This window comes from Poecilia formosa, unplaced genomic scaffold (assembly GCF_000485575.1).
Source record: "Poecilia formosa unplaced genomic scaffold, Poecilia_formosa-5.1.2 Scaffold120, whole genome shotgun sequence".
Taxonomy (NCBI): domain Eukaryota; kingdom Metazoa; phylum Chordata; class Actinopteri; order Cyprinodontiformes; family Poeciliidae; genus Poecilia; species Poecilia formosa.
This window is the reverse complement of record NW_006800059.1, coordinates 257,589-283,846: the sequence shown is the minus strand read 5'-3', so window position 1 is coordinate 283,846 and position 26,258 is coordinate 257,589. Positions and strand designations below refer to the sequence as shown.

At 39.5% G+C, this 26,258-nt stretch overlaps 1 protein-coding gene across 6 annotated transcripts in view; it reads left to right on the top strand.

The window, feature by feature from the left end:
- camta1a (calmodulin binding transcription activator 1a) overlaps positions 1-26,258 on the top strand; it is a 412,799-nt gene that overhangs the window by 211,489 nt on the left and 175,052 nt on the right. For all 6 annotated transcript variants that reach the window (XM_016675717.1, XM_016675713.1, XM_016675714.1 and 3 more), the window contains one exon: positions 13,860-13,995. In XM_016675717.1, the coding sequence (XP_016531203.1) occupies positions 13,860-13,995 (136 nt within the window). The remainder of the gene's footprint in view (positions 1-13,859; positions 13,996-26,258) is intronic.

Sequence of the window (26,258 nt, the reverse complement as noted above, 5' to 3'; positions counted from 1 at the left end):
CTATCTTCAGCTACGATTCATTTTGCCCCCAAAAAAGTTGATTCCCCCCTTGTTCGTCTGGAGCCGGGGCTGAATATAACAGGGAGTCTCTAAGAATCCACCCCCTTCGCTCACACACATCGTTCAACCAGACAGCTATTTGTAAGCCACAGGGGGGGCAGAAATAGTTTGGAAACCACTGAGGGGTCCCAGGAGAAAACGTTTGGGAACCACTGCATTATGTTAACTGCTTGCGTTTGATGCCGAAGGTCAAAGATTTTACTCAGTGACATTTACTTTTTTTAAGATTATGTTTACGTTTGTTTTTCTTTCTTCTAGACAAATGTCAGTTATCAATTGCCGTCCTGCTCACTCAAAGCGCTCAATAGTTTAGTTCTTAATTTATTCTAGCTGTATAAACACCTAATTTACATTTATCTACTGTGCCTTGCAAAAGTATGCACCTCAAACTTTTCCATATTTTATCATGTTATGACCAATTACCTTTATCTTTATATATTTTATTTACAAGTAAAAATCTGAAATATGTGGTATTAATTTGTCAACACCTGCCTTCACCATGAAATCCCCAAATAAAATCCAGTGCAGCCAAATTCCTTCATAAAACAAACGAGTAGTCTGCATGTGTACAATTTAATTTAGGTAAACTTCTGTTATGTGAAGGCCTCTGAGGATTGCTGGGAAGAAATGCAACAGAGAAGTGTGAAAATTGATGACAATAAAAAAGTTGTTGAAAGAAAAGCATAAAAAGACATATTTGCATTTTGGAAACCGAAAACTGCATTTAGCATTCCTCCGCAACAAAGTTATGGAAGAAGGTACCAGAAGTCCGCTAAGGTTTTAAAAGACGTTTAATGCCGTCTATTCATGAATTAAAAGCAACATTTTCCTTCTAATCCAGAAGTATTTCCTACTTTGCTTTTGTCTAGCCCATAAAATCTTGATAAGACAACAGACGTTGTTGTTGTTGTATCTTCTTGCATCTATCTGTTCCTGTTGCTCCAGACTCCTGAGGTGTTGGGATGCATCAGAAAAGAAGCTGCAGTGGGTGTGGTTAAGATGCCGCCGGGGAAAGTCTCTACTGCTTTTCTCTTTGTACTGATTAACTTCTTTTGTTATCTTAGAACATGTATTTTTTCAGGGGGTAGTTTTTAAATTTGTGTCTGTCAAAATGTGTGAGAGAGTTCAAAAGCTATGAGTAGTGTTGAAAGGCACTATGCATCTTTTATGTTCTGATTTGACTCATATCATCACCACCTTTAATTATTCAGTAGTCTTGCTGGTCCGTATACCGTAACTTTTGGCACCTTTTGTGTTTACAAAGGTGAATCACAGTGTGATGGTGCTTATGCATACTCTGTGTGTGGTATCAGGATTTTACTGACAGAGAAAAAAAAAAGGCAGCTTCGCTCCAAGGTGGAATCCAAAGCAAGCATTTCAGCAAGGCAACTCCAATACATTTAGTGCTACCTTAAGACCGTATCAGCTATGCGATGCAAGCAAAGCCTGAAATTCGATTTGATCTGCATGGCCACCATCATTTAGCTACGGCTAATGTCTGTCCTTCTTCCTGCCTTCTATCTGCGCCTGAGCTGCCGCGAGCCCTTGGCTCCAATTAAAGCCATGATGCCTGGCTTTGGTTGGTATGGTGACCAGACAGGGCACAGACAGAGCTGTGATTCCCAGGTGAAAGGTGGGATAGACTTTCTGATTCGCTCCAGCACCCAGATAGAGTTACAGCTCAATTTTAGCCTTTCATCGTCATCGGTCTATCCTCCAGACTAATATGGGACCTAGGAGAAGAAGAGAGAGGGAAAAATAGCTTCATCTTTTGCTCCTCTGTTTTCCTATCCATCTCTCTATTTTTATTCCCTCCATTTTTATTACTCTCTATTTTGAAATACTCAACACCAACCTTGGTAGAGTTATATTGGGGTTGTTTTGTTACAGAGGGGACTTTGAGATGAGCTTTATAACTTGGTAGGCTGAAAAGCATCACTTCTACCTCAGCGGCTCTGTCGCTTGGAGAAAGTTGAGTTTTTTGACCTTTATCCTGCTTTCTTTCAGCTTGTTCTTACAGTGTGTGCTTTGTTCCCTCACTTTTTTGTGGACAAGGCAGGATTTGTGAATTAATAATAAGTGGTTCAATAGCTGGCCTTCGCTGTGCTCCGTCACTGGAATCAATAGTGGAAGTTCAGTGGCACTGAGTGCTCTGGAGGAGCGATAAGGAGGGGCTTTATCCAGGTGATCCATATGCTCGGTTTGGCATGTGCCACGATGCGTGGGAAGGAGTGTGTCCTCGACCCATCCTGTTGCTGTGCTGATCTCTGGGGACACACAGTTTGCGTCTTCACATGTCGGTTCCATCAACTGCTGTGATCAAAATAATATTATTTAACAAATTAGCTATTTGTTTGAACACATGATAAGAAATGTGTACATATCACTCAGAATGAGCCATTTCTGTTCAAAGTTTTATACTAATTTTGACTTTAGCTCCATAATTTAGTGTATTACTTTGTGCCCTTTCCACTTAATAACCTATAATTTCCATTTAGGCATCAGAGCTTATGCTTCTAAACGTCTTGACTGATGTTTATCTTAGGTATTAAACTATATAAAACCCATGACCTTATTTTGAACTTTGCGGTTAAATTCCCCTGCTTTGCATTTTAGTAGAAAGCAACACCATTTTTGCTAATAATGAACAGCTGACCTTTTGTTACTGCAGGCTAGTTCATCTTCCATTTAATTGCATTAGTATTTTTGTACTGTAGAGGAGCACAAGCTGCTAAAACAGCAACTCTGCGGCATGACACAAAATGAGGTTGAGCGTGATTCCCTGCTGGCCATGCATTATTGAAAATACAAAAACATCCTCTTTACATAGTGTCATAATAAGGCAGTTGTGCAGAGGTTTGGTTTGCAGTTGCACAGGAGAGGCCATGCTGTAGAAAAGGTACAATCTGATGGCACCTTTATTTACAATGTGCTGAGAGCCACCATGGATGATTTGTGGAGATTAGCAACGAGGATGTGAGGCATAAATCAACATCTCCGCAGTCACTTTTTTTCCCTTTTAATACATGAAAAGTAAAGAAAATGAAAAAGCATTCAGAACACACAGGATAGAAAAACCTATTTAGGTACAAAGCTACAAATCCTCAACAATTCAATTCAGCGTTTTGTAATCAAAGTGTGCCATGCAATTGCCTTAAGAAGACACCTTATTAGATTATAGATTGAACATAATTTAATTTCAGTATAAATTCTGCTTTTCTCTGAAGGCTTCAAAGGTTTGTTGAAACATCAGAGAATAAACAAAATCCTGTATCTCAAGGAAAACTCCAGACCGGTCAGGAAGAAAGTTGTGGAAAAGTGTAAAACAAAGTTAGCTTATAAAATACTGTCTCAAGCATTGAACATCTCCACTTTCAATCCGTCAATAATCAGAGCAGCGGCCAAACAGAACTATGCAAACTCCGGAGGAGCTGAAACTTTGCAAAGCTCGGAAGAAAAAATCTGCAAACAGGATGAGTAAAAGTTGTGAGATCCACAAATCTGACTTGAACAAAGTCACAAGAAGAAAGCAGAACAAAAAAAAAAAGTCCTGGGTGTTTTTAAGGTACGCAGCTGTTACACATCAAACATGTGGGAGCAGGTGGACTAGTCAGGCGACAATAAGTCAAACAAACAGATAAATAATTTGGGGATGAGATCCTGCTGTGTGGACAATTCTTCAGCAGGAATTAGAAAAAGTGTTGGGGGGAAAAAAGCATGTCTGGGGTTTAATACAGGACAATTCTTAATAAAAGCCTGTCAGAGTATGCAAATGATTTGAGACTGCAGATAGAAGATCACTACCCTCAGACGGTTTAGTCCAAACATCATTCATGCGTTACACTGGCCCAGTCAGATTCTCAGAGGCAATCATTTTCCCTCCACTGACATTTCTGACTCATTGTATTGGTCATAAAATCCCATTAAAATACAGTAAAATCTGTAGTTGACAAAATGTGGAAAAAATAAAAAATAAAAAATTCAAGGGCTTTATTTTGCGTTTCTGAGGCACCGCATGATGAACCGTATCAACATTTCAACCCAGCACATTCTATGTCCTCATCCCACACAGTCCCACCTGCAAACAGACAATGACAGTGTGCATTTCAAGTGAATAACAAATGACCTGGAGGCCACAACTTTTACAAACTGTGAAATTCAAATTTGCTGTCACAGAAGTTGTACATCATGACTGCACATAGTCCTTACTGCTCCGTGTGTGATAGTATGCATTGACACAGAGAATGGAGAGCTGTAACCAGTGTATGACATGGGCTATTTATAAATAGCATCCCAGCCTCATCCACTGGCAGCAGCTGAGAGCTTCAAGTCTGAGTAGTGATGGCAGCCTCCCTGAAATGTGCATGAAACCAGCTTAGTGCTATCAGCGCGGCATCACCGCCAGTCACCAGCCGCCCTCTCGTTCTGCCTGGCTGCTGGGGACCAGATAAGAGCCCCCGCCGCCCTCCCCCCTGCCGCTTCCATTCGCTTTATGTTGCCCCCCCAACAATTCACCCACCCTACACACACCAATTCACCCTTATCCTCTTTACAAGGTCTTCTAGGGACAGAGACACTGATGTGTAGCTACAACCGTAATTTATATTCTTTGTAAATTGTCTGTGATTTTTTCATTGAGATAAGTGTGGAGGGAACATCTGTTTCCTGCTGGAAGGCAGGGGGCTGGAGCCGGAGTTCTGTGGCAATTGCAGGCAGTATAGATAGAGAGAAAAGGGAGGAGTGTGATCTGTCTTCCTACTCTGAATTACAACTCCAATGGCTCCGCTACCCTCTCATCATTACTATGGTATTTAGTTCAACACGCTGGGTAAACAAACATTGAGCTCCATCTGCACAGCCTTGGAAATCAGTATGTTTCAAAATGTTTGGCAAACTTAACTTGATGATTCACTGGACTAATTTGTGTCAGTTGGTGTTTTCTTTCCTAATTCTTTCAAATACCACGTACATAATTAGTAAAACTAAACAGTTCACACCGGGCAATCTAACTTTTTATTTTTTTTTTTAGGTGAAAGAGTCTATGTGATGAGAGTTTTAAAGATGGCGCAAAAACCTATTTCAGCTGAGCCCGACTTGCGTATCACATTTCCCCTTACAGCCTTAATTATCATATACCATTAGGCATTCACGACTGAGAGTTGAGGCCACTCTAGACCAAAGTACTAGGAACTGTGGGCATTGCAGTGACCAGGTGCTGAGGCCTCATTTGCAGTCAAAAAGGAAGCCGACCGGCAGCGTCTCGACGTACGAGCTCTGGCAGGGAGGGAGTTGGCGAGCTCCGGAGCAGTGCAGACGATGAATCTCAATCTCGAGGCCGTGGCAGATTTACATTTAAAGTAGTTTTAGCGAACGCCCCACTTCCTGATGCATGCTTTGGCAGGGCTGAAAGGAGCAGCTTATCTGCGAGTCATCAATTGCACGTGATACGTTCGGATAGGCGCTCCCAATGTGAAGCCGGCACCTCTCTACTCGCACGTCTACAACTCACAGATGATGTGCCGTCTAATAGAGCACCATTGCTTGCGATGTAATTACATTAGGTGTGAAATATCGCTGGTCGGTTTTGACAGCCGGAGATGCGCACATTTATTTTCACATGGGTGATCTATATTTCACCCGTGATTGACAGAAACAGAAATGATCAACATCACTGCTTTATTTATGTTTTCTCATTTTACTTGTTACTACGTTGAGCAGGGTGACTGGAAACTTTGTGCATTTCTCTAAAAGGCTCTGTCGGGAGTTTTCAAGAGCATATTTGTCACTCAGAATAACACTTAGTGGCACTGGGGTGGAGCTTCCTATATATATATATATATATATATAAACATAATTGAAGTAATAAAAAAAAATCTAAAGAAGATGTGGCGATCTGAACTTTGGCACTCTGCAAACAAAATTAGTGAGAAAACAGGCCTGAAAATTTCTGAAGAATTATCCCCGATGCAATATTATGTATGCATGTGGCACATCACTCACATACCAACTGATTTATTTTTTATTTTTTTACTTTGCAGGTTTTGGATCAAATTCTGAGATAAGACCATGTTCTTTTATAATAACTTCCTGATCACGATCAGTTTCTTGCGAGAGGCGAGAAACTAGAGGAGACGATTGATTGAATACTCCTTTTAAACTCAAACCGGTTGTTAATCATCACATAAAAAAGTTTAAGATCGATAGCCTCATACTTGAAAATCCTCTCAAAAATCTGCCTTTCATGCCATATTCTGCATGAAAGGAAGCTACCAACGGGTTGCTTCTGCTACCCGTTGGTAGCAGAAGCAAGGCTTATAATGTTTTAACATGACAGGATTGTTGAGATCCAGAAGGCAGCATTCACTTCTAGGGTTGAATGCTGCCAGGCAGTCATTTTTAATTTCTTAAAAATTGAGTGGTGAACCCCAAACAACCTTTACCTGTGGTGTGCCTGAGGATCTGTCTGTGAAGACAGAGAAAAAATTTAAATCTGTCAAAATAAGCCCTTTATTGGTGCAGACTGAGCTCAAGAACCATGAGACAGCATCTGTAATCAAAGGACAGACAAAAAAAAAAAAGAAAACATGATTAAAGGCTATTTTTCCTTTTATACCATAAACTTGCTCCTTTTGACTTAAAAAGTGAGTAACCAAGAAGGGACACTGAATTCTCTGCTTAGAAAAAAGTTTATTCTGGACTTTGCCGATGGCTTCCAACGCAACTGGCATGATGAGGAGATCCCTCTGGAGATCATTTCCTTGCATCATAGTCGAGGAGGCTCCATTATTATTTGTGAGCTTTTCGCATCAGTGGAACAATGCAGCTTCAAGTTGCATCACACCGCAGCTGGGTATGTGGAGATGACATTTCTCTGGACTGATGGTCCTCATCTGTGGCGCGATCCTACGGCGCGATGCTGCAGTTCTGACAAATTACTTCTTCCAGGAAAATAACACCTCTCTGATAATAAATCATTAGAGGTAGACATGTTATGTCTTATGTCATTCAGATGCCTGAATGGGTGTTAGAAGGACTCAACAAAAATGGTGGGTCAGCCTACTTCTTGAACGTTTTTGGACACTTAGTTTGGATTTTTCATGGTTATTCTTTAAAACCTTTGGTCAGGTGATTAACAGCTTGTTACCAGATGTTACCACTGATTTTCAATAAATCACTTTGTTTGTCTGATGTCTCTTACAGTTCATCCTTTACCATTTTGATGCCCAGCTTAAAATTTGGTTCAAATCCAGCATGTTAAAAGGGAAATTATAATCTTTTAATCAGGGGTTTATGCACTGATAAAATTATGACCATTCAGGTAAAGTAAAAATATTGCAATACATATGGTAGGGAGTAAATTTTCTTTCCGAAGAGGTTGATGTGCTAGAAACTGAAAAACTGTGCAAGTGTAGGTGGGATGATGTTACCTTTTACAAAGCAAAAATGGTTCATGAATGATTTGAAGAGCCCAACAGGTTTAATTGTTGACTTGGCCTTTAAATTTCACAGACCTCTATCCAATCTGAGCAACTGTGCAATGTGCCTCAATGGGTCAGGGCTGTCTTGGCAGCAAAATGCGACGCAGCATACTGCCGTGTGGTTGATCGTAATTTCATGTTATTTATTTGTTCCCACAATTTCCTCCCACTTTATAATGTGCTTAGTTGGTTTTTACAGGGCAAACGCATACCATTAAAAAAAAGACTGACTTTTGGACTTGCTTCATTAAACCAATCTGGATAATTCTTTGTCTGTGCCATCCACCTCTTCCAGAGAGATAGATGTGACAACATAGCATGTTTTATACTGTGTGATTATCCATCACAAACATATATGTGTGCAGACTGCTTCTAAAGCATGATTGTACAGAAGAAGCTTTAGAGTTAAGTCTTAAAAGTCATTTGTGAATGTGGAGCTTAAAAACGTTTTTGAAAGTAATCCACCAGTTTTTATTTTATTTTTTTTTTTTTTATCTTACAGCAATTGTTCATACAATTTATGTGAGTTTAGAGCTTGCCCATTTTGCCCCATTTTTGTTTTTATCCTTCACAAATTAATCATTCTAGGTCTATTTCATATTGTCAGTGATTTTACAACATGTCAAAAACATCTGCATTCCCACACACACTACATAATGTATGAACAAAAGTGTTGTGAAAAGCTTCTTGAGACTTTTTACATGCAGCCTAGTCTTGATACAAAGCTTCCTATATGGTGTTTGCTCACCCTTTGCAGCCACAACAGCTTAATCCTTCTGAGAAGACTGTCTTCAATGAGTGTCTTGTGAATACATTTTCACCATTCTTCCAATGGAGCACATTTGAGATCAGACACTGATGCTGGATGAGAAAGTCTGGCTAGCAGTCTCCACATTTATTTATCTCAAAGGTTTTTGCTGGAACTTTACCCAATTTCAGAAAACGACAACAAACAATAATGGCATCTGCACCAAACTTTAGAATAATAGTATTAATGTCATAAACCTAGCAACTGCAAAACCCAGACTCATCAATTGGGTTACCAGAAAATGAGCTGGGATTCATCACCATCTTCACTTCTCTGAAGCCCAGTGGTGGTATAGTTTACGCCACTTCATTTGAAGCATATACTTGGCCATAAAAACCAAATCATTGAAGTTATCTATGTGCCGTTCCTGAGGTAATTTGAAGACTGTATCAAGATTGGAGTCCGTAGCTGTTCACTGCAGGAACTTGGTAAAGTATGTGCTTCAGCATCTGCTGACTCCCACTCTGTGATTTTACATCATCTACACCCACACTGAAATTCAGAGAGTTATTTTTCACAAATGTTTGTAGAGACAGTCTGTATGACTTAGAGCTTTATTTTATGCTCTTGTTTCTATGGAAGTTGTGGAATGTCCATATTCAATTATTCAATTATTTGTAGAGTTAAACCAACACTTTTTGCTAGACAGTACATGCTGCTGCTATGGAACTGACTGAAGTGTTGCTCAGATGTCCCAATGACCTACAGATAATGTTACTTAAACTCATGCGACACCGTGCAGATGCTTTATCTACGCTGATGAAAATTCATCCACTTCCACATGTTGGATGCTTAGAAAAAGGACAAGCTGACCTACATGTTGATTAAATTCAGTTATTTGATTTTTCAGTCAATTAATTCAAATATGTAGATACTTTAGGGAATTCTTTAGCTCCACATAACGTTTTTGGGTTTTCTTTTTGTGATTGTTAAACATGGAGAAAAGCAGAGTGATGTCATTGCCACATACACACCACACAAAAGAGAGAAGCATCAAAAACAAGGCATACTTCATAGACATAACAGGATTTGATGTCTCACAAAATATACTTTATTTCTTCACACTTAGACCCACATAAAATGCATTTTTAGATACGTCAACCACATGGCAAAATAGGAACCAGCATGACAGCAGCTGTAAATGAATAAATCCACATTGAATTTTCTTTTTCTTTTTTTCTTCCATAATTCTGGCATGAATCACCAGTGTTTTTCCACCAACCTTTTTCTTTAACAGATTTGTTTTCCTGTCTCTGTTTATGATTTTCTTCATCTTATATTCTCTCTTTGTGCCTTAAGACTGTAAAGCTGGGATTCTATATGGGTTTTTTTGTGTGTGTTTTTGCAATCGCTCCCTTGGTTTTACTGTGCTACTCATTCTAAGCACGTCAACTGCCTCATAAAAAACCTGTACCCTCCTTTGACTTTTTTTTTTTTTTCAAATGAACAAATCTGATTGAGCGAATGTCATTACCTGAGTAAATGAATGTTTCCTAAAGGAGTGGACAAGGCCTAACACCGTCCTGAGGGTAAATCTTATTATCGCAGAAAAGTTCAAAGGAGGAAAAGGAAAGGCGGCTGTGGAGCACTTTGACAGAAGCCTGCATTTCCATATTAATCTGCTACATTTCAGTATCTGAAACAAAGGGGCCACCTGTCAAGCTTTTCATACGAGAACACAGTTTTTAGCTTTCCTCTCATGTATAAATATGTGTAATTCTGATAAAATTAATTGAAACGCCTAAGTAAACAGTAGTGGGAGAGAAAAAGAGCAAGACAGCAAGAGGGAGAAGAGATGCATTATGTTGACAAAGCAAGACTTTTTAACCGGTCTACCATCCTGTCCAGAATGGACGCCTAGGCTCTCTCTAAGTTCAAAGTGCCTTGAATTGTAAATAGGGTCTACCAAATGCTCCCTCCAAAATAGCTGAGCGAATAAGTTTTTGCACCGAGCCGATAAATGCGGCATTGAGCCTTTGACACCGAAGCCTCACCCCAATTTCCAGTGCTCTGGAGGAGATCAGATAGCCCTCTGTCATTTGATTTTCTACCTTATCTCATCTGAGCCCATCTTTTTGTCTCCTGCTGGGCTACATTTTAAGAAGCTCACACTTCTCATATCTTTTTGAAGGACAAAAACGCAGAATGATAATGTAATAAATAATACCATCGAACTTTTCAGACGGGTCACTTTCAGGTTCGATTGGTCCCAAGCAGAGATGTTGGGAGTCTGAACTGGGTAGCTTTTATGGTAACTCGAGCAATCTGGGATGCAAATCCTTAGGAGAACATGTGCTGATTGTAACAGTCTGCAAAAATCCCTGCTGCTATTTATGATCACTGCCCCACTACGGATGACATTAGGGATCCTGCAAAGTAGAACATGATTTATATTTTGTGTACATCCCAGCCTTTGAGTGGTGGAGTACAACTTCTCAAGCATGACCAATAAAAATGTCTTCCTAATAGCTGTTTTCTGCAAAGTATTCAAAGCTCAAAGCAAGAGGCGAGGGGAAGATGGCAGGGGAAGAGGGGAGGTGTGGGTGAGTTGAGGTGAGGGATCCTGAGACAGATGAAACAAAAGGGAGGGGTGAGAGAACAGAAAAGGAGTCGGCGCGAGGGAAAAGACGGAGACGTTCCCCGGTGCACCGCCTGAGCTGCATGACGAAAAGGAGAGAGAGGCATGGAGATCAGCACAGAGCGAGCGCATCAGTGTATGAGTGGCGTCTCTCATTAGAAGGTGCTGTCAGGGGCCACAGAGCGGGGGCCATGGAGATCCCACCTCCTCCTTCTCCTTCCCCCCCTCTTCCCACCGGACCCCAAGATCCAGCAAGAAAAAAAAATTTAAAAAAAGATTGATGAGTGATTCTAAGATAAACACACGCCACGGCCCCCAAAGGCAGCCCTGCAAAATGATGCATGCAGGGTTATAAATAAACGTTGTGAAAAAGGAAAATGTTACAGTAAACAACAAAACAATGCAAAACAACGGCTCTTCTTTTTATATTTATTTTTTGTTTATTGCTACAGAAAGCACAAATCAACCCGTTTTTTTTTTGTTGTTGTTCTTTTTCTCTCTACTTTGATGTGTTTTTCTAGCTGTTTGAGTTTGTGGGGTTTGTGTATTTCTGAAGGAGAGGAGGGGTTGTTGTGTACACACACATTGTCTATACGTGGGAGAAATAAGCGGGAGGCTAACAGGGCTTACCAGCTGCCTGAACGCTTAAGCCTCCCTCAGTTACCCAGCATTCTCAGCAGCTCGGGCAGGTGTCTTTCCCTCTCACTCACTTCGCAGGAGCAACAGTGACATAAATCTTTCTTTCTGAGTAAGATCCAAACTGTAAACAGTTGTGTGTGGTGAGTCTACGTTTGCCATAGTTGTTTTTGCACAAACTTTTGCAGTTGCTTTCGGAGACAAAATCAGGTCTTGCCACAATCAAGCTTTTTTTTTTTTCAGTAGACATGCTGATAGTTCACAGCCATTTTATGGCATTCAGCCCTTCAGTAGATAAGTTAGTTTTTCTTTCTTTCTTCAAATCATAGTATATAGCAACAAACGATTAATTAAATCAGTTTTTACAAAGGGACCTGTGTTGATTTTCCTGAAATACAGGTCAACCCAATACCAAACATTGAAGAACATCATGTAACTTTTTGCGTGCTTTATTTTTAAAAAGTTTGAAATGTATCCATAGATGAACATCATTTTGTAAAATATCAAGCTCTATCACATCAGTAACGTCTCTATGATGTGCTCTCGTTTTGTATGGTGCGTGTGCATGGTGCAGGTAAACATTTAGTGTGATGAAAGGGTCCATTTTTATGCACACTGAGAGGACCCTCAGTAGTCCGATAATTATTACCTGAATTATTCAGACAATAGATGGACTACCTTGCTGCTGGAGCTACAGGCGGCATTCAACAAGCTAATATGTGGGTCAGATAAAGGTTTCCTAGCATAGCGTGAGTTAAGATAATGATTTTTAGTCAGGTCATTGCTGTGACTTTTGATTGGCACTTGCAAAACGTTGGCATCAGGAGAGGTAAATGTTGGATATTCATAACAACATATAACACTTATGCCACAGAGCTTTTCAACATACCTAAAAAAATCCAGCAGTTTGGATTAGCTGTAAATCAAATCATTGTGGCAAGAATTATGAGTCCTGCAGAAAAAAAACATCTGAAACTGATAGTAGGTAAAGTGTTATTTAGTTAAAGCTGTAGTAGCACCAAGAGTTATGCAGTACAATAACCATTTGCAATTGAGGATCTTTTAGAAAATTCACTCAGCTTTTAAACTCCTTTTTAAAAATTCTCTGTTGTTGAAGTTTTGAATCCAGGAATTTTGTACTTTTCTGTGGCAGCAGCACTCTTCTGCCATGCTAACCAAATCATCCCAATGGCTAAACTGGTGACCATCTCCAGCGGTAATTGGGTAATAGGCATTCTGCATTTGCAATGATAGGTCACCAGTCCATCTCAAGGCTCAACCAAATGATCCTTTTGTTAACTTTATTTTCCATTTCCAGAGCCTGGATGTATTTCTCACCAGCAATACTTTTATCTGTGCTAATGAAATAAAAAAAGGTCTTCTTGCAGATTAAACATAGCAAAAAGAGAACATTAAAGGTTTCTGTTCTCTATCACACACTGCTAAATTATTTGCAGAACATGTTTCTGTGTATTTGTCTTTCTGACAGTGTACGTCTCATGCACATCCAATTGTTGATGCTGAAAGGATGTTGTATAAGTCTGTCCCCGCAGAAAGATTATATTTCTTCTCTCAAGTCAATGCATGCATTTGTTTTGAATGATGGGGGAGCCTGAAAATATGCAATATGAATTGATTCGAAGTGATAACACAAAGCGTTTCTGCAAAACAGGCAAATACCAATACACACAACCGTATCCACCATGGCTGCGTGCTACTTGTTGAAAAAGGCCATACATATTTTATGTTACACTTTCTGTTAATGTTGAGCACAGAATGCCAAATGTTTCTATTACAAAACTAAGTGGAAAGGCAAATTATCAACAAACAGTTGCATTATATCATGGTGAAGCAACAGGCTGTGGTCTGGTGGAGGGAGGATGAATTATGAATGGACTGTGGGAGAGAGTCTTCTCTTTTCCCTGTGGATATCCAGCACCACAACTCATTCAGGTTGGATGAATGAGAGATAATGATGGAACCTTACTCCTCCACACTGTTCTGCCACTCGCCTTACACTAGCCTTTATATAATTTACCCTGCATGGAATCGCACTGTAACTTCTGGCAGGGCACACACTCTAAAAATGCAGAGGAACGCTTTGTTCGTTGTCAGACCGTGAATACCAATGCCGAGAATCTCCATGAAGAATTCTTGTCATCTCGGTTACTGGTTACATTTTCTGCAGGGTGGAAACTTGTGTCGGGTCTCGTTGCTCGTCTCTGAAGTGAGTTCCTTGGTTGTGCTGTACTTTGCCTATCCTCTTATCCTATTTAATCTCGCTCCTTTGTGGTTCCAGGCCGCAGAATGGGTCGATGATACTGTACAACAGGAAGAAGGTGAAGTACAGAAAGGACGGCTACTGCTGGAAGAAGAGGAAAGATGGGAAGACCACGCGAGAAGATCACATGAAGCTGAAAGTGCAGGGAGTTGAGGTGAGTGGGGGTAGTTTGAGGAGGGGTGGGGGAAACAAAATGTGAAAGGAGAGGATGGGGGAAAGAGTTGGGGTGGAGAGCCGACGTTCATTCTGACACAGACAAACGAAGGCCCACGCTGACTTCTCCCCTGGCTGTAACGGAGACAGTCGCACGGTGCAGTAGACACATGTCTCCAAGGAACCACACCAAGAAACAATGCGGCACAACAATAGTTTTCCCTGGGAAGCCAGTGGAGTGGAACCGATTGTTTGTACCTTATTAAAGCTGTGGTTGTTGCCTTTGCTCCAGAGAGCCTACATTAATCTTGCTGGCTCAAAGCAGCGCTGTAGAGCAAGTGTTCCCTCACCTCAGACCAAGTCGCTGCCCATACCAGCTCCTGCCATAAAAATGGCCATTTGTATCATTCTCCACTCACCTGTAGGACCTGCGGTGGCATTTATGCAGCGTTTAACCACGGGTTGATGTAGGAGCTGTTAATCAGGCACAAAGACTCATTGTTGTACCTTTAAAGCGTTCAGCAGAACAAAAGTCTGGAATCAGGTTTGTTGTTACTGACAGGTTAAGTAACAAGCAATGAAACCACAAGAACAAGAGTTGAGGGATCGAGATAAGAGAGGTTTGGGATTTTTGATTCCCATTCAGAAAAAACCCAAACACAAAGTATACAGCCGTGGTGCACACATCGGGGAGTCATGTTGTGTGTCTTTGTCACACACTGTGACAAAGACAAAGCTTGGGCTTTCTACCTTCAGGGGCTTTGCTCTCCGTTTTGTCTCTGTCTCCTCTACATATTTGTCACTTCAAGAAAATGGCCTCTGTATTCGTGTAGCCAGTTCAGTGTCATCTGTGGTGTTCTGATAACCTGCTCAGGCTGCAGTCATCTATCCTGTTGGACTATGACGAATAATTTTAGCTAGTGAAGATTCTGGTTAGACGGGTCATTTTATAATACTATCATTAATATACAAAGGTTGATGGTTCGGATATTCCTTAGCCAGTCAGTTTCGATGGATTACAAAAGTGTTCTTATGTAGTGATTGTTTTTCTTGAGTGGATCTCCAGATCACTGACTGCATTGAGCCGCCCAACTTTCATGTTTGCTCTTGAGCAGCTAGATGCGTAGCTCATGATGTTCAGAGGCAATGCGTTCTGTCTCTTTTTTGTTAATATCCACAAGTTTTGATTTCAAACAAAAATACACTTATTTAGCAAATGTCATTTCCACTGTGTTACTCTAAATCTTAACTTCTGGTTAACTGATGCATTGGAAAGTTTTTCAGATTTTTTTATTTATTTATTTGCTTTACTCAACTTGCTCATTACTAATAGTACGATGAGTTTCAGTGTCATGCAAGCACAAGGTTCTGCCCTGTACCATAGATAGTTTTTGTTTTTGGCAACTGTAATTACTGTTAAAATCTGTTTAACATTTTTCACCTTTAGTAAAAAGGTACTTCAGGCTGTCACTGTTTTACTTCTATCAATTACTGGTCATTTTTTCTGCCTCATCTTACAGTTATTTTAATATTTTTTGTGTTCTCAAAATGTGTCTGCCCAAGAAAAGCTTCGGACATGTGCTGTGTTGCATCCAAACAAGTTGAATTAGGCAGGTTAATTAACTTTTTTTTAGGAACTTTGGCCATAAAGATGCCATTTTTTTACATGTCAAATTTAAACTTGAGCACAACTCTTCCTGGAGATACTAGATGCTGCTGCATAGAGGGTTGGGGGGAAAAAACAAACTTATAGGGCAAATTCTAAGATTTTCCTTCAATGGGAAGGTAAATGTGACTGCTGTGGGGCCCTTTTAGGATGTTAGATGCACTTTTACCTTTGCTTCTGGGAAACAGTTATTGATAGTGAATGCATCTCCCCTCACTTTAAACTTGACGGTAAAAACAGTTTTGTCACCCATCCCTTAGTACTTTTACCCCCCAATCCTGGTGCTGCAAGCAATTAGTTTATGTTAGCAGATAAGAGAAAGGACCTGCTACATTCTGCCAGTCCTAACTTAAACTGTTGTACAGCTAAGTATAGCTGAAATAGCAGCACAAATGTTCTCTTTAATTACTGTGAGTGACAATTTTGTCAGCTGATGTGCTTAAATAGGATCAGGATTTTATCAAAGAGGAACACCAGGCTTGTAGCGCTGTAATTAAAACTGCAGTCTTATCCGGGCTCTCTTCACTCCAAATTTCAGTCTCATTTTTCTTTTTGACAACTAAAGCAGGGTGTATTTTGATTGAGAGCAACTTCACTAGAAATCCAACCACATTAAAATGCAGTTTATGTGAAAACAGAACAAGAACAGATGTAAATAGGCTGACGAGAGCCAGCTTACGAAATAAACAATTGATATGTAGTTTACACACTACCTATGTAATTTATTAAATTAAATATGTTGGTGATGACAATTTCAAGAGGTCTTCTGTTAGGATAATTGAGCCATCCTTCTCTGCTCCAGCGTTCTGGAGTTCCTCTCCATGTTTTCTGATCTTCATTTCCTTCCATAAATTTTCAGTTGTGCTTTCTTTTCAGAAAACACAACTCTACACATGGAAATCTGATAGTATTCAAGTAATTTCTTATTTGGAAAAATCCTAGCATTTCGATATGTAACATTAGGTAATGTCGTTTAAATTTTGAAATGATTGGTTTCTTCCTTCCAGTTCTTGCTAAGATGTTTTTCTGTCTAGTCATGGCTTTGCATTCTTCACACTTCTTATTTGTTCCAGCAAATAATCAGCTTAGCTGTGCTCACGAACTGTGCCATGTCTGGCAGTCGTATTTGCAGTGACCCAAATAATTCCTAACAGGCAACATGGTAAATTTGTCAAACAAATATACACTTGACGGTTTGCCAGCATTGTGTGAGTTTTGATGCACCCTTACCAAATGTGGGAAAGGCAGATGTTCAATATTTAATTTAAAAAAACAAAAAACAAACACAGTAGCTCATCACATTGTCCCTTTGATGAATCTTTTTCTAATGAGAGTGCTCCTATAAAACCCTATTGCTTTTCTACAAGAATGTTAGGTGGATCCAGATCTGTGTGTTTTTATTATTGCATAGTTGGGATTCATTTATTCGTTTGCTGACCAGTATTGAGGATATCTACGAGGCCGTCAGGACTTGTAAACCGTCCTGACGATTTCTGTTCCATGATGCAGTTCTGCACACTGGTGGCTGTCTGCTCTTAATGTAGAACGGATCTGAAAGAAAACAAACAAAAGGGTGGGAAAAAGTCAGAGATGAAAGTTGTTTTAAAAGCTGAATAATTTGTGTTCTTCCAATTATGCTGAAGTGAGAAATGCTGTGGCTCTATATGACAAAAACCACTTACTTAAAAATATTTTTGTTATATTAAATATTTAATAGCTTATGTTAAATGATGTTTCTTTTGACGTTTAGCTTTTTCAGAGGCTCATGTTTGTTAATGTAAAGTATGATATGATGTTTATATTATATACAAAATATAATAAAACATATTATATATAAAATATAATATTATAGAATGTTATATTCTGTAATATTCTTCAAATACGTTATTCTTGCGTAAAAAAGGCTTATAGTTTAATTCTGAAATTAAGATTAATATTGTTTTTGATGGAAACCACACCATTCTCAGGTTAATTAGACGTGCTCTCTTTTCAAATCAGCTGATAATTGAATTATTGGTATCATCATTATTATTATTATTATTATTATTATTATTATTATTGCTATTATTATAATTGGCTTTGTTGGACAAAAAACCTGAATAATAACCAGGGGCTCTGGCACTCATCAGAACCAATAAAACAAAACAAAACAAAACAAAAAGAGAAATTAATAATATCTTGGCCCTTTATGTTGCCAGTATGAACTCTCCAACCTCCAAATTATAGCAGCAAATTAAAAATTTGTTTTTGAGGTTTTGCCTGTAGCATAATCACCATATTGGAGCGAAAACAGGAGCCGCAGATTCACTTATTGATCCAGAATTCACTTATTATATGAGTTTTGTCTGTTGCCTTGGAAACCCAGCATGCTCCTGACAGTGACTCTGATATAAGCAACTCTGAAGGTTTAATAACAGTGCAGTTAGTCATGTGGTCGGTTTGAAGAAGGCGACAGGCTCGTTGTCACGCTGTGTTTCCCAGTAACCACTTTTCCATACGGTTAGCAGATTGGAGTAGCTTCAGTGGTGAAATGATTAATCTGGCTGAATCAGTTTGTCAATTAATTTAGCAGTCGATTAATCATTAACTGGAGTAGACAAACTCAAAAGCAGGAAAGAACAACACAGTCAGAGCAGTAATTGAGCCAAAATATTACAAAGAATGTAAAATTTTGCATTAAGATAAAAAAAAAAATAAAATAAAATAAAATGTCTGTAAATATGTTCTACCCAGACACCCGGGCGTAGTTTTAGCTTCACCTGGAATAAATTTTGTAGGAAAAGAAAAAGCGACTTTTGCTATCTATTTATTAATCATTTAATCCTGAAATCGATCAATGGATTAGTCCTTCATTGTATTGATATTAGGTCCAACAGAAAGGCCTGAGCTTTTTACGTGTTGATAGAAGTATTTATTTATTTTATTTATCATGTATATACTGAAGGAATGTTGTTGCATTTTGGGTAATAAAATGTTTTTTTTTCTGATTTTAGAAAAGGAATTTAACTGTTTGTTTATGTGCATATTTAAATTTATTTCTAATATTGCATTTAAGAAAAGCTTATGTGGTTAAATGAAAAATCTGCAGCATGTGGCACTTTTTCATCTGATTAACCCTTGATTACTAAAATAATCTTTATGAAACTAGGTAACTTCTCCCACATACTCCCTCTTGAAGACAAACGGTCTGTCTCATTTAAGAGCCACATCTGGAGAAACAAGCTTTAAAGAAGAAAACAAACACATCACTAATTAATTGGGTTTAGTTTTTTGGCCTCTATGTTTCTCTGTGTGTGTGTCTGCATGTGTGTGTGTGTGAACATTCACCTTTTGGAGCCTGTGAAGATCTAACTCATGTCCTTAAACATCTCGGGCCTCAGACTGACAGAGCACGGCGATAAGAGAGGTGATCTATCACTGCTGAAAACTGGCCTCTGATAGAATCTGTGACGCATCATGCTTAGTCATGTTCACTGTCAACAAATACAAATGACTGGACCTTTACCCTCTGCTTTGTGAATATGATGGCGGATGATTTAGAGCTATCAATTTCCACACTAGACTTCATTTTGAAAACCGGCCTTTTGTTTTTGTGTTTTTTTGCACAAGACGAATGTCACGTATTCTGAAAGCAGAGGAAAAAAAGAACTGTTATACCTTACCCTGTCTTCCTGTTCAGGGTGTTCATTCATGCTCTGCTGTTGCTGCTCTGATTCCCCAGCCACCCAGTGCTTAATAGAGGCTCTGTGGTTATTACATGGGCCAGATTTAGTGCACATTAGGGACAAGTGTTGTGGATGGGTCAGGCTAGTGATGTTCAGTAGCTCTGGCGGGGGAGAGGCTGTGAGTATAGGGGCATGGGCCTTCTGAGGACCGCCAGATGCATTCTTGCATAGGAGGAGTAGATGTCAGTGTGTGCTGCTGTCCTCTCTGCTATGCAGTGCTGGCTCAGCAGTCCGTGTAAACTGCGAAGCCCCACTCTTTCTCCACACTCTCCAAGGTGTCCACCTTTTACTGTTCTGTGTGTTCTTCGTCCCCCTTTCTCTGTTTCGTTTAATTCATCTGCTGGACTTCTCGGTGCCTTTATTACCCCCATGTACATCTCCCTCTTTGATATCCCCTGCGCCCTGCGTCTGAGTTTGTCCGAGTCCACTGTCCACGCAGACAGAACCTTGAGTTGGGGCGGTAATGCTCCCTGTTCCCTAAAATTGGAGCGCGGGGCATGTTGCGGCATTAGCGCTTAACAGGCCGTGAAATAGCAGCCTGCCTTCCCGACGTCTCCCCCATCACTCCAGGTGAGTTGGCCAGACGGCTGGATAAATGAGCAAGCAGAACTCACATTAACCAGCATGCATTTGGGGAACCAGAGAAGAAATGTCCATCAGTGGTTATCTTGCCACCCTGCTTCTGATGTTCAAGTCGTTCACCAGTTCCTGGCAAAGGTCCAACTTACAGACTTGTCGCTCCAGTGTAGGTCCAGTTGTCACTTTGTGTTATTAACTGACTGTTGTCTCTTAGAGTGACATCAGACCTACAGTGCCTTTCAAAAATATTTGTACTTTTTACGTTTTTCCAGTTTTTTTTTACAGCCAGTATATTTTATCTGGATTTTAAGGTAATTTTAAATCTTTTATGTGTAGAAATCTGCTTGTTAAATAGTATCAAGTGGTTTAGACTATGCCCTGTTGAATTAACTTTCACACCACATTCAAAGGCTAAAATCTTTGCTCATATTCTACCCCAAATATCTCCTGCTCAGTTAGACTGAACAAAATGTGAGCAGTATTTTTAAAACTTGTAAGGCATTCTCATTTTAATTGACAGCTTCATTCTAATACATAAATATATTTTAGTCTAAACCATTTCGGTGTAACTCTGTCGTTTTAAACTGCTGTGTTTGTGAACAGTAAACCTTCATCCCGGCCTTAAGACTCCTACAGGTTTGATTGTGTTGTAATTGGTTTAATTCGTTATCTCATCAATTAGTACCCAAAACCATAACACAGCATTATTCTGACACGTGCTGAGTGTTGGCTTTAAAACAAACTGCATTTTCTTCTGTTTGCGTTGTCTCAAACATGGTTTGTGGGAAACTTCAAACAGGACTTTTTGACATTAGTGTGTCATACTTTTTTCTTTTTGGATGATTAATTGAACTGTTCTCCATGAGATATTAAAAGCTTGAGATAATATTCTAGAAAATGTCCCCACTTTAAATCTATCTGCTGTCTTCTTAGGTCTTGATTATTTCTCTTTGTTCACTAATGTTTTGTAATGAACGTCTGGGTCCTTCACAGAATAACTCTATTTTTACTGACATTAGCAATACTCAGGACTCTAATTAGGCAACTTGGTTGACTGGAATTTTATTGAGGGGCATTTAGGGGCAGATAAAAAAAACACAAGTATATTTTTCACATTTTTATTTATGCAAATTTGGGAAAACCTAATTAAATTTTCTTCCACTTCACAATTGTCTCTCACAAAATCCTAATTAAATACTTCATTTAGACATTTGTTCTTGAAATACGAAAAACACCAAAGTCCAGGAATTCATCTTCAAGGCACCGTAATTTCAAGTTGTGCAGAGTTTTAAATGACCCCCATTTCATTACAGCCAGTCGTTCCTCTAATCTTTTAAAGTGTTCATGACTGTGGGAGTTTCAAAACTTTCAGTTTTCATTTTGACTTCAACATTTTTTTTTCCATTGCTTTTTAATTGAGCCCTTTTACTTGACCATGACCGCATATTTTGCAGTGGCACTTAAAAAGAGTGAATGAGTAAAGAATAAAACAAGAATGATTAGTTTGAAAGAAAAAGGTATCCACTGAATTTGAAGAGTAATCTGAAAATCACATCTTTGAAAAAATATATTCGAAGACATAGGAGAGGCATCATCCTTTAGTTGATCATGTAGTGTAAGATTTCTGATAACTCAGTCTTTAGGAACCCCCTTGTTGGAGCTAACAGAATAGTTTTCATTTGTCTGTGTCAGACTATCTTTGGTATTTATTTACAAATTCCAAAAGTAAAGAACTTTCGTCTTTTTTCCAGTAACAAAGCGCCTAACGGCCTAATCTGAAACTTCTTTTTTCTTATTTTATTGTCGACAAAGCACTTGTTCATCTCTTGAGCTGAGGAAACTTTTTATGCATTCTTTTCTTTTTAACTTTTTATGCCTGTAGGATTTAAGTCTTTATTAAATGTCTGAGAAAGCATTTAAGAGTTCCCCAGTAATCTAAAGTTCAGAAAGCCTACTTCTCAAAATCACTTTAAATGATTGCCAAAAGTTTGACTCAAAGGAGATAGATGTAAAAACAAAATGTAAGAAGACACATAATGACAGAATATTTCAGCATATTACCATAATCCTCCCTGTGTTTATACTGTAGTTCAAAATACCTAAGATTAGACAGACTATGCATTTACCCTCTCCTACAGATCTATACTCCGCCTCTTGTTAAGCTTCCACCCGTACTTAGCTGATTATCTGTTAATGTACACTCAACCACCATCTCCTCCAATCCTCCACCCCTTCTATCCTTTCTCCCCATTATTCCGAAGGTTTAATAAACTTCCTCAAACACGGATCGATTTTCTCTTAAGTGAAGGTGGCAGTGCCTCTGACTTATTTCATTACCATGGGCTAATTATACCGATAGAAATGAGCTTCTCTTCTTAAGGTGTGCTGTGTTGCTCTGTGCCTCCATGCTCCTCAGATCTTAATGCCAGTACAGAGATTTGCCAATTCCCTAACTCCCCTTCCTGCCTCTGCTTCACCCTGCTATCCTTTCGCCCAACTCCTCGCTCCCCCTCCGCCACGTAAATAATCAGCTGGTGCATCCTTAGGCCCAATAACTTGTCATTTTATGTTGGATCCACCCTAATGTGTGATTTCAACTGTGCAACTGTGCAATGAAGGAAGCTAATGGAGCATGCTGGTGGCTCAATCGGCTCTGTTCATTGATAATAATGAAGACAAATGTCAAAACATTAGTTGCTAATGTTATAATGGAGTGGATGCTATTGGATGCTCCACCGCATTGGCTTTCAATATCACATGACCTTCAACTCTGGGTTCCTTTGTGTTTATGCCGCCCGGCCTTTTGTTTTGCAGAAAATCAAACACTTACAGATCTTTCCTATTTAGGGAAACATGTTGGTCTAGATTCAAAGGATTGACTTGATAATTTCACACCATTTTTGTCTGCTAGCTTAAAGTTTTGATGGGGAAATATAACATTTTGCAATTTCAAACCCGCATGGGTGAGTGGTGTCTGTAACTTATAATTAAACTGGACGCGCATGTGTGAAATAGATTTGCCCCGGGTGTATGTATGTGCATTCAGTTAGTAGCTCTGTTATAGAGATGCAGTGGCTGATAAAACCAGATTGTGAGTGTATGTGAGAGTTATGCCACTACACACACCCGAGTTTCTGTAAGTGCGGTGACACCTTCTGCCCCTGATCCAAGTGAGCTGTGAAATTAAGATCAAATCACTAATACGGGCAATGATCAAAGCAACAAAACTTCAGATTCTACATTTTTATTCAGCCTTACATGCTGTCTGCTGGAGCGCAGGCGGCTGAATGCCTGCAAAGACGGCAAATTGATTCCTGTTCCATCATTTCATCTCCTCTCTAAGAGCCTTTTTTCATTCTCTTTTCTGGAAATGTGCAACTAGCTCATTTTGAATTACCTGATTCTGGGAGAAGTAAAGCCAACCTGGAGGTGGTATTATCAACACAGATACCATGGTTATAACCCTAACCTTAAGCTCTCAAGGCCCAGGGGTTGCTAGTGAGTGATTTTTTATTTTTATTTTTTTTCCAGTTAATATGAAGTAAACACAATCTTGCCTAAATAAACTCTACCATAAAAATGACCTGATGAAGTACTCAACTACAAGCCAAAAGGTCTTCTTTGAGTCCTATTCAAAGTTTTTGGAAGAAAATTCCACAGCAGCTAATAGAAATCTGCTACTACTTGCATCCGTTACAGTTTGGTTTTACATAACCTAAACATTCAACAGAATCTATTACCTCTCTGATTTTAAAAAACGGATAAATGTTTGCTTATTAAAGAGATATAAAAAGTGCTGTTTTGAGTCTGCTTAGCTTACAGAAACCTAAAAACAACATTATTCCCCACTTTTTTTCAGATATACTTGTTCAATTCACACAGGAAGGCAACTCTAAAGTGGTGACAATAACTTGCTGAATTTCAAACGAATGGTCAGAATGAATTTGGTATGTTATTAGTGAGAGATGGTATATATATTACAGAAACTGTTTGACTACTGGGATTTTCTGCCTCTCAGGTTTGCAGAGATTGGTCAAAAAAAAAAAAAATCAAAAATGTCCAGCTAGGCTGAGTTATGCGGACAAATCTTTTCTGTTGATGAGAATGGACACAATTCAGCTTAAATAACATAAAAACGTCAATTAATCTATTCTTGTTTTGACGGCCTTGGTTGCTGGTGGTGCAGTGTGTATGTGAGGGATATTTGTGCCCCCTTGGTACTACATAAGCTATGTTTAGATGCCACAAGCTAACAAATCCCTCTTGGGATGTAGCGGAGGGAGGGATTTACATCAGGGATGTTCAGCCGACAAATCTGCAGCAACTTTGTGAAGCTATCATGTCAATATAAAATCTGAGGAACATTTCAGACACCTTGTTGAATGCTACCAAGCAGATTTGAAGGTAAAAATGGGGTTCCACCCAGTACCTAATGAAGTGGCTGCTTAATGTAAATGAGAAGATTAACAGGTGCATTTTGTGTTATTTTGAGATATTTATTAGGAGCATTTTTTAAAAATCTACGTTTCTGCGTGCGTGTGCGTGTGTGTGTGTGTGTGTGTGTGTGCGTGTGCGTGTGCGTGTGCGTGTGTGTTTGTTTTTCCTGGAAAGTTGATGAAAGCAGTGATCTTGCCCTGCCTGGCCTTAATGAGGGCTGTTATGTAGTTATTAGCAACTGAACTAAAGCCGTCCCACATGAACAGCTTACTTTCATCCTCAGGAGCGTCCACTTTACTTGTGCTTTTTCTTTAAGCCCATAGTAATTAGTTTTTGTCTCTTACATCTTACAATTGCCAAATCACTCAGCAGCAGTTAAACCCTTGGTTTGCCTTTTTTACTGACCTGGCTATCACCCTTTCAAGCCAGCAGCCAACTTTGAGAGGCTAATTTTAGAACGGTTGCTGTAGCGACAGAGTATAAAGCATATAGAGCCTGTCAAGAAACTGTGCATTAAAGGCAACTGAGGTAATTTAATTTACCACTTGTTGCCTCATGGAGTGTTGTCATGCTGAGGCATTTCTCCAGGGGTCCGTGTGTACTGTGAAGGGGAGGGAAAAGATGTCCTCTAGGAAACGGACAGGAAGATATTTTAATTTGTTCCAGAACTTGAGGACTTTGCCTCTCATTTATAAGCTGTGCTTAATTGAGGCTTTCCATAGCAGCGTCTATGCGTGCACCCCTTCTGGGTGTATAGAAATATTGAAGTTTAAAAGAATAATGGGTCACAGGATGGCATATAATGACTCGAAGAAACAGAGATTCTTCTCATCATCTTTAATGTTTTGCGCACCGAATCAACAAAGTTTAATATATGAAACCCCCTCTGGGGATATCAAAGCAGAGCTAAAGCCCGATACGCAAAAAGTCAGGGCAAGGGGTTTGAAGGAAGAGTGAACAAAACAAAACTGTTGTGGGCTGCAAGCAGACTTTTCGTGAGTCGATGGTTTGCTCCCGAGTGCGAATTCGGCTTTTGTTTGGTCTCATTAGCTAAACACAAACCCCTGGGCAAAACGGGGCCTGAGTTTTATGGTAATGATCACCTTTCACCAAGTCTTTTGCCCTTTGCTATTTCACAGAGCGAGGCCAGAGCGCTCCTCAGATATTCATATTCCACTAGAAATAGCCGTGCCAAATCTGACAGCATTCAGTGTTATGCACCGAAAGCCCGCTCTGGTGTAGTCTTCAGCTCATTCCTGGGTGCTGTTGATCCACATGAATTTGGAGGTAGGAGTTCAAAGAAAGTCAGGTTGGTTCAGCATCGCTCAAGCTCTCACCCCTCTTACAGTTCTTTGTAAAATGTGTGTTTAATGATCTAAAGCCAGCTTTTGGCTGCTGCATACATTTCTGGGGTTTCCCGCCTAGAGGCCAGTACCATGGGGTCAGCTGATATCGGACTCCTGGCTGAAATCAAAGCAAGGCTTACAAAATTGCATAAAATGGCTCACGCTTACATCTTCTGGGCACATCTTCACTAAAACTCCATCTGTTTTTATCTGGCTTCTTTATCTTTTTTTTTCTTAATGCATATCTTACCTCTGTCTGATTTTTATTATTTTTTTCCTTATTTCCTTTGAAGCAGCGGTGCCTCCTGAAAGTTTTGTACGGGGTCACCAGATAGGAGACACTTATAATTTTCAACCAAAAGCCATATCAGAATTTCCTAAATGTTATCTAGGCAAGATGGTTTTATTTATGTATATCACCATTTATACACAAGCCCATCCAAAGTGCTGTACAGGACATCAAAGCACAGACAGACAGAAAATAACCAAGAATTGAATGAAATAAGCAGAC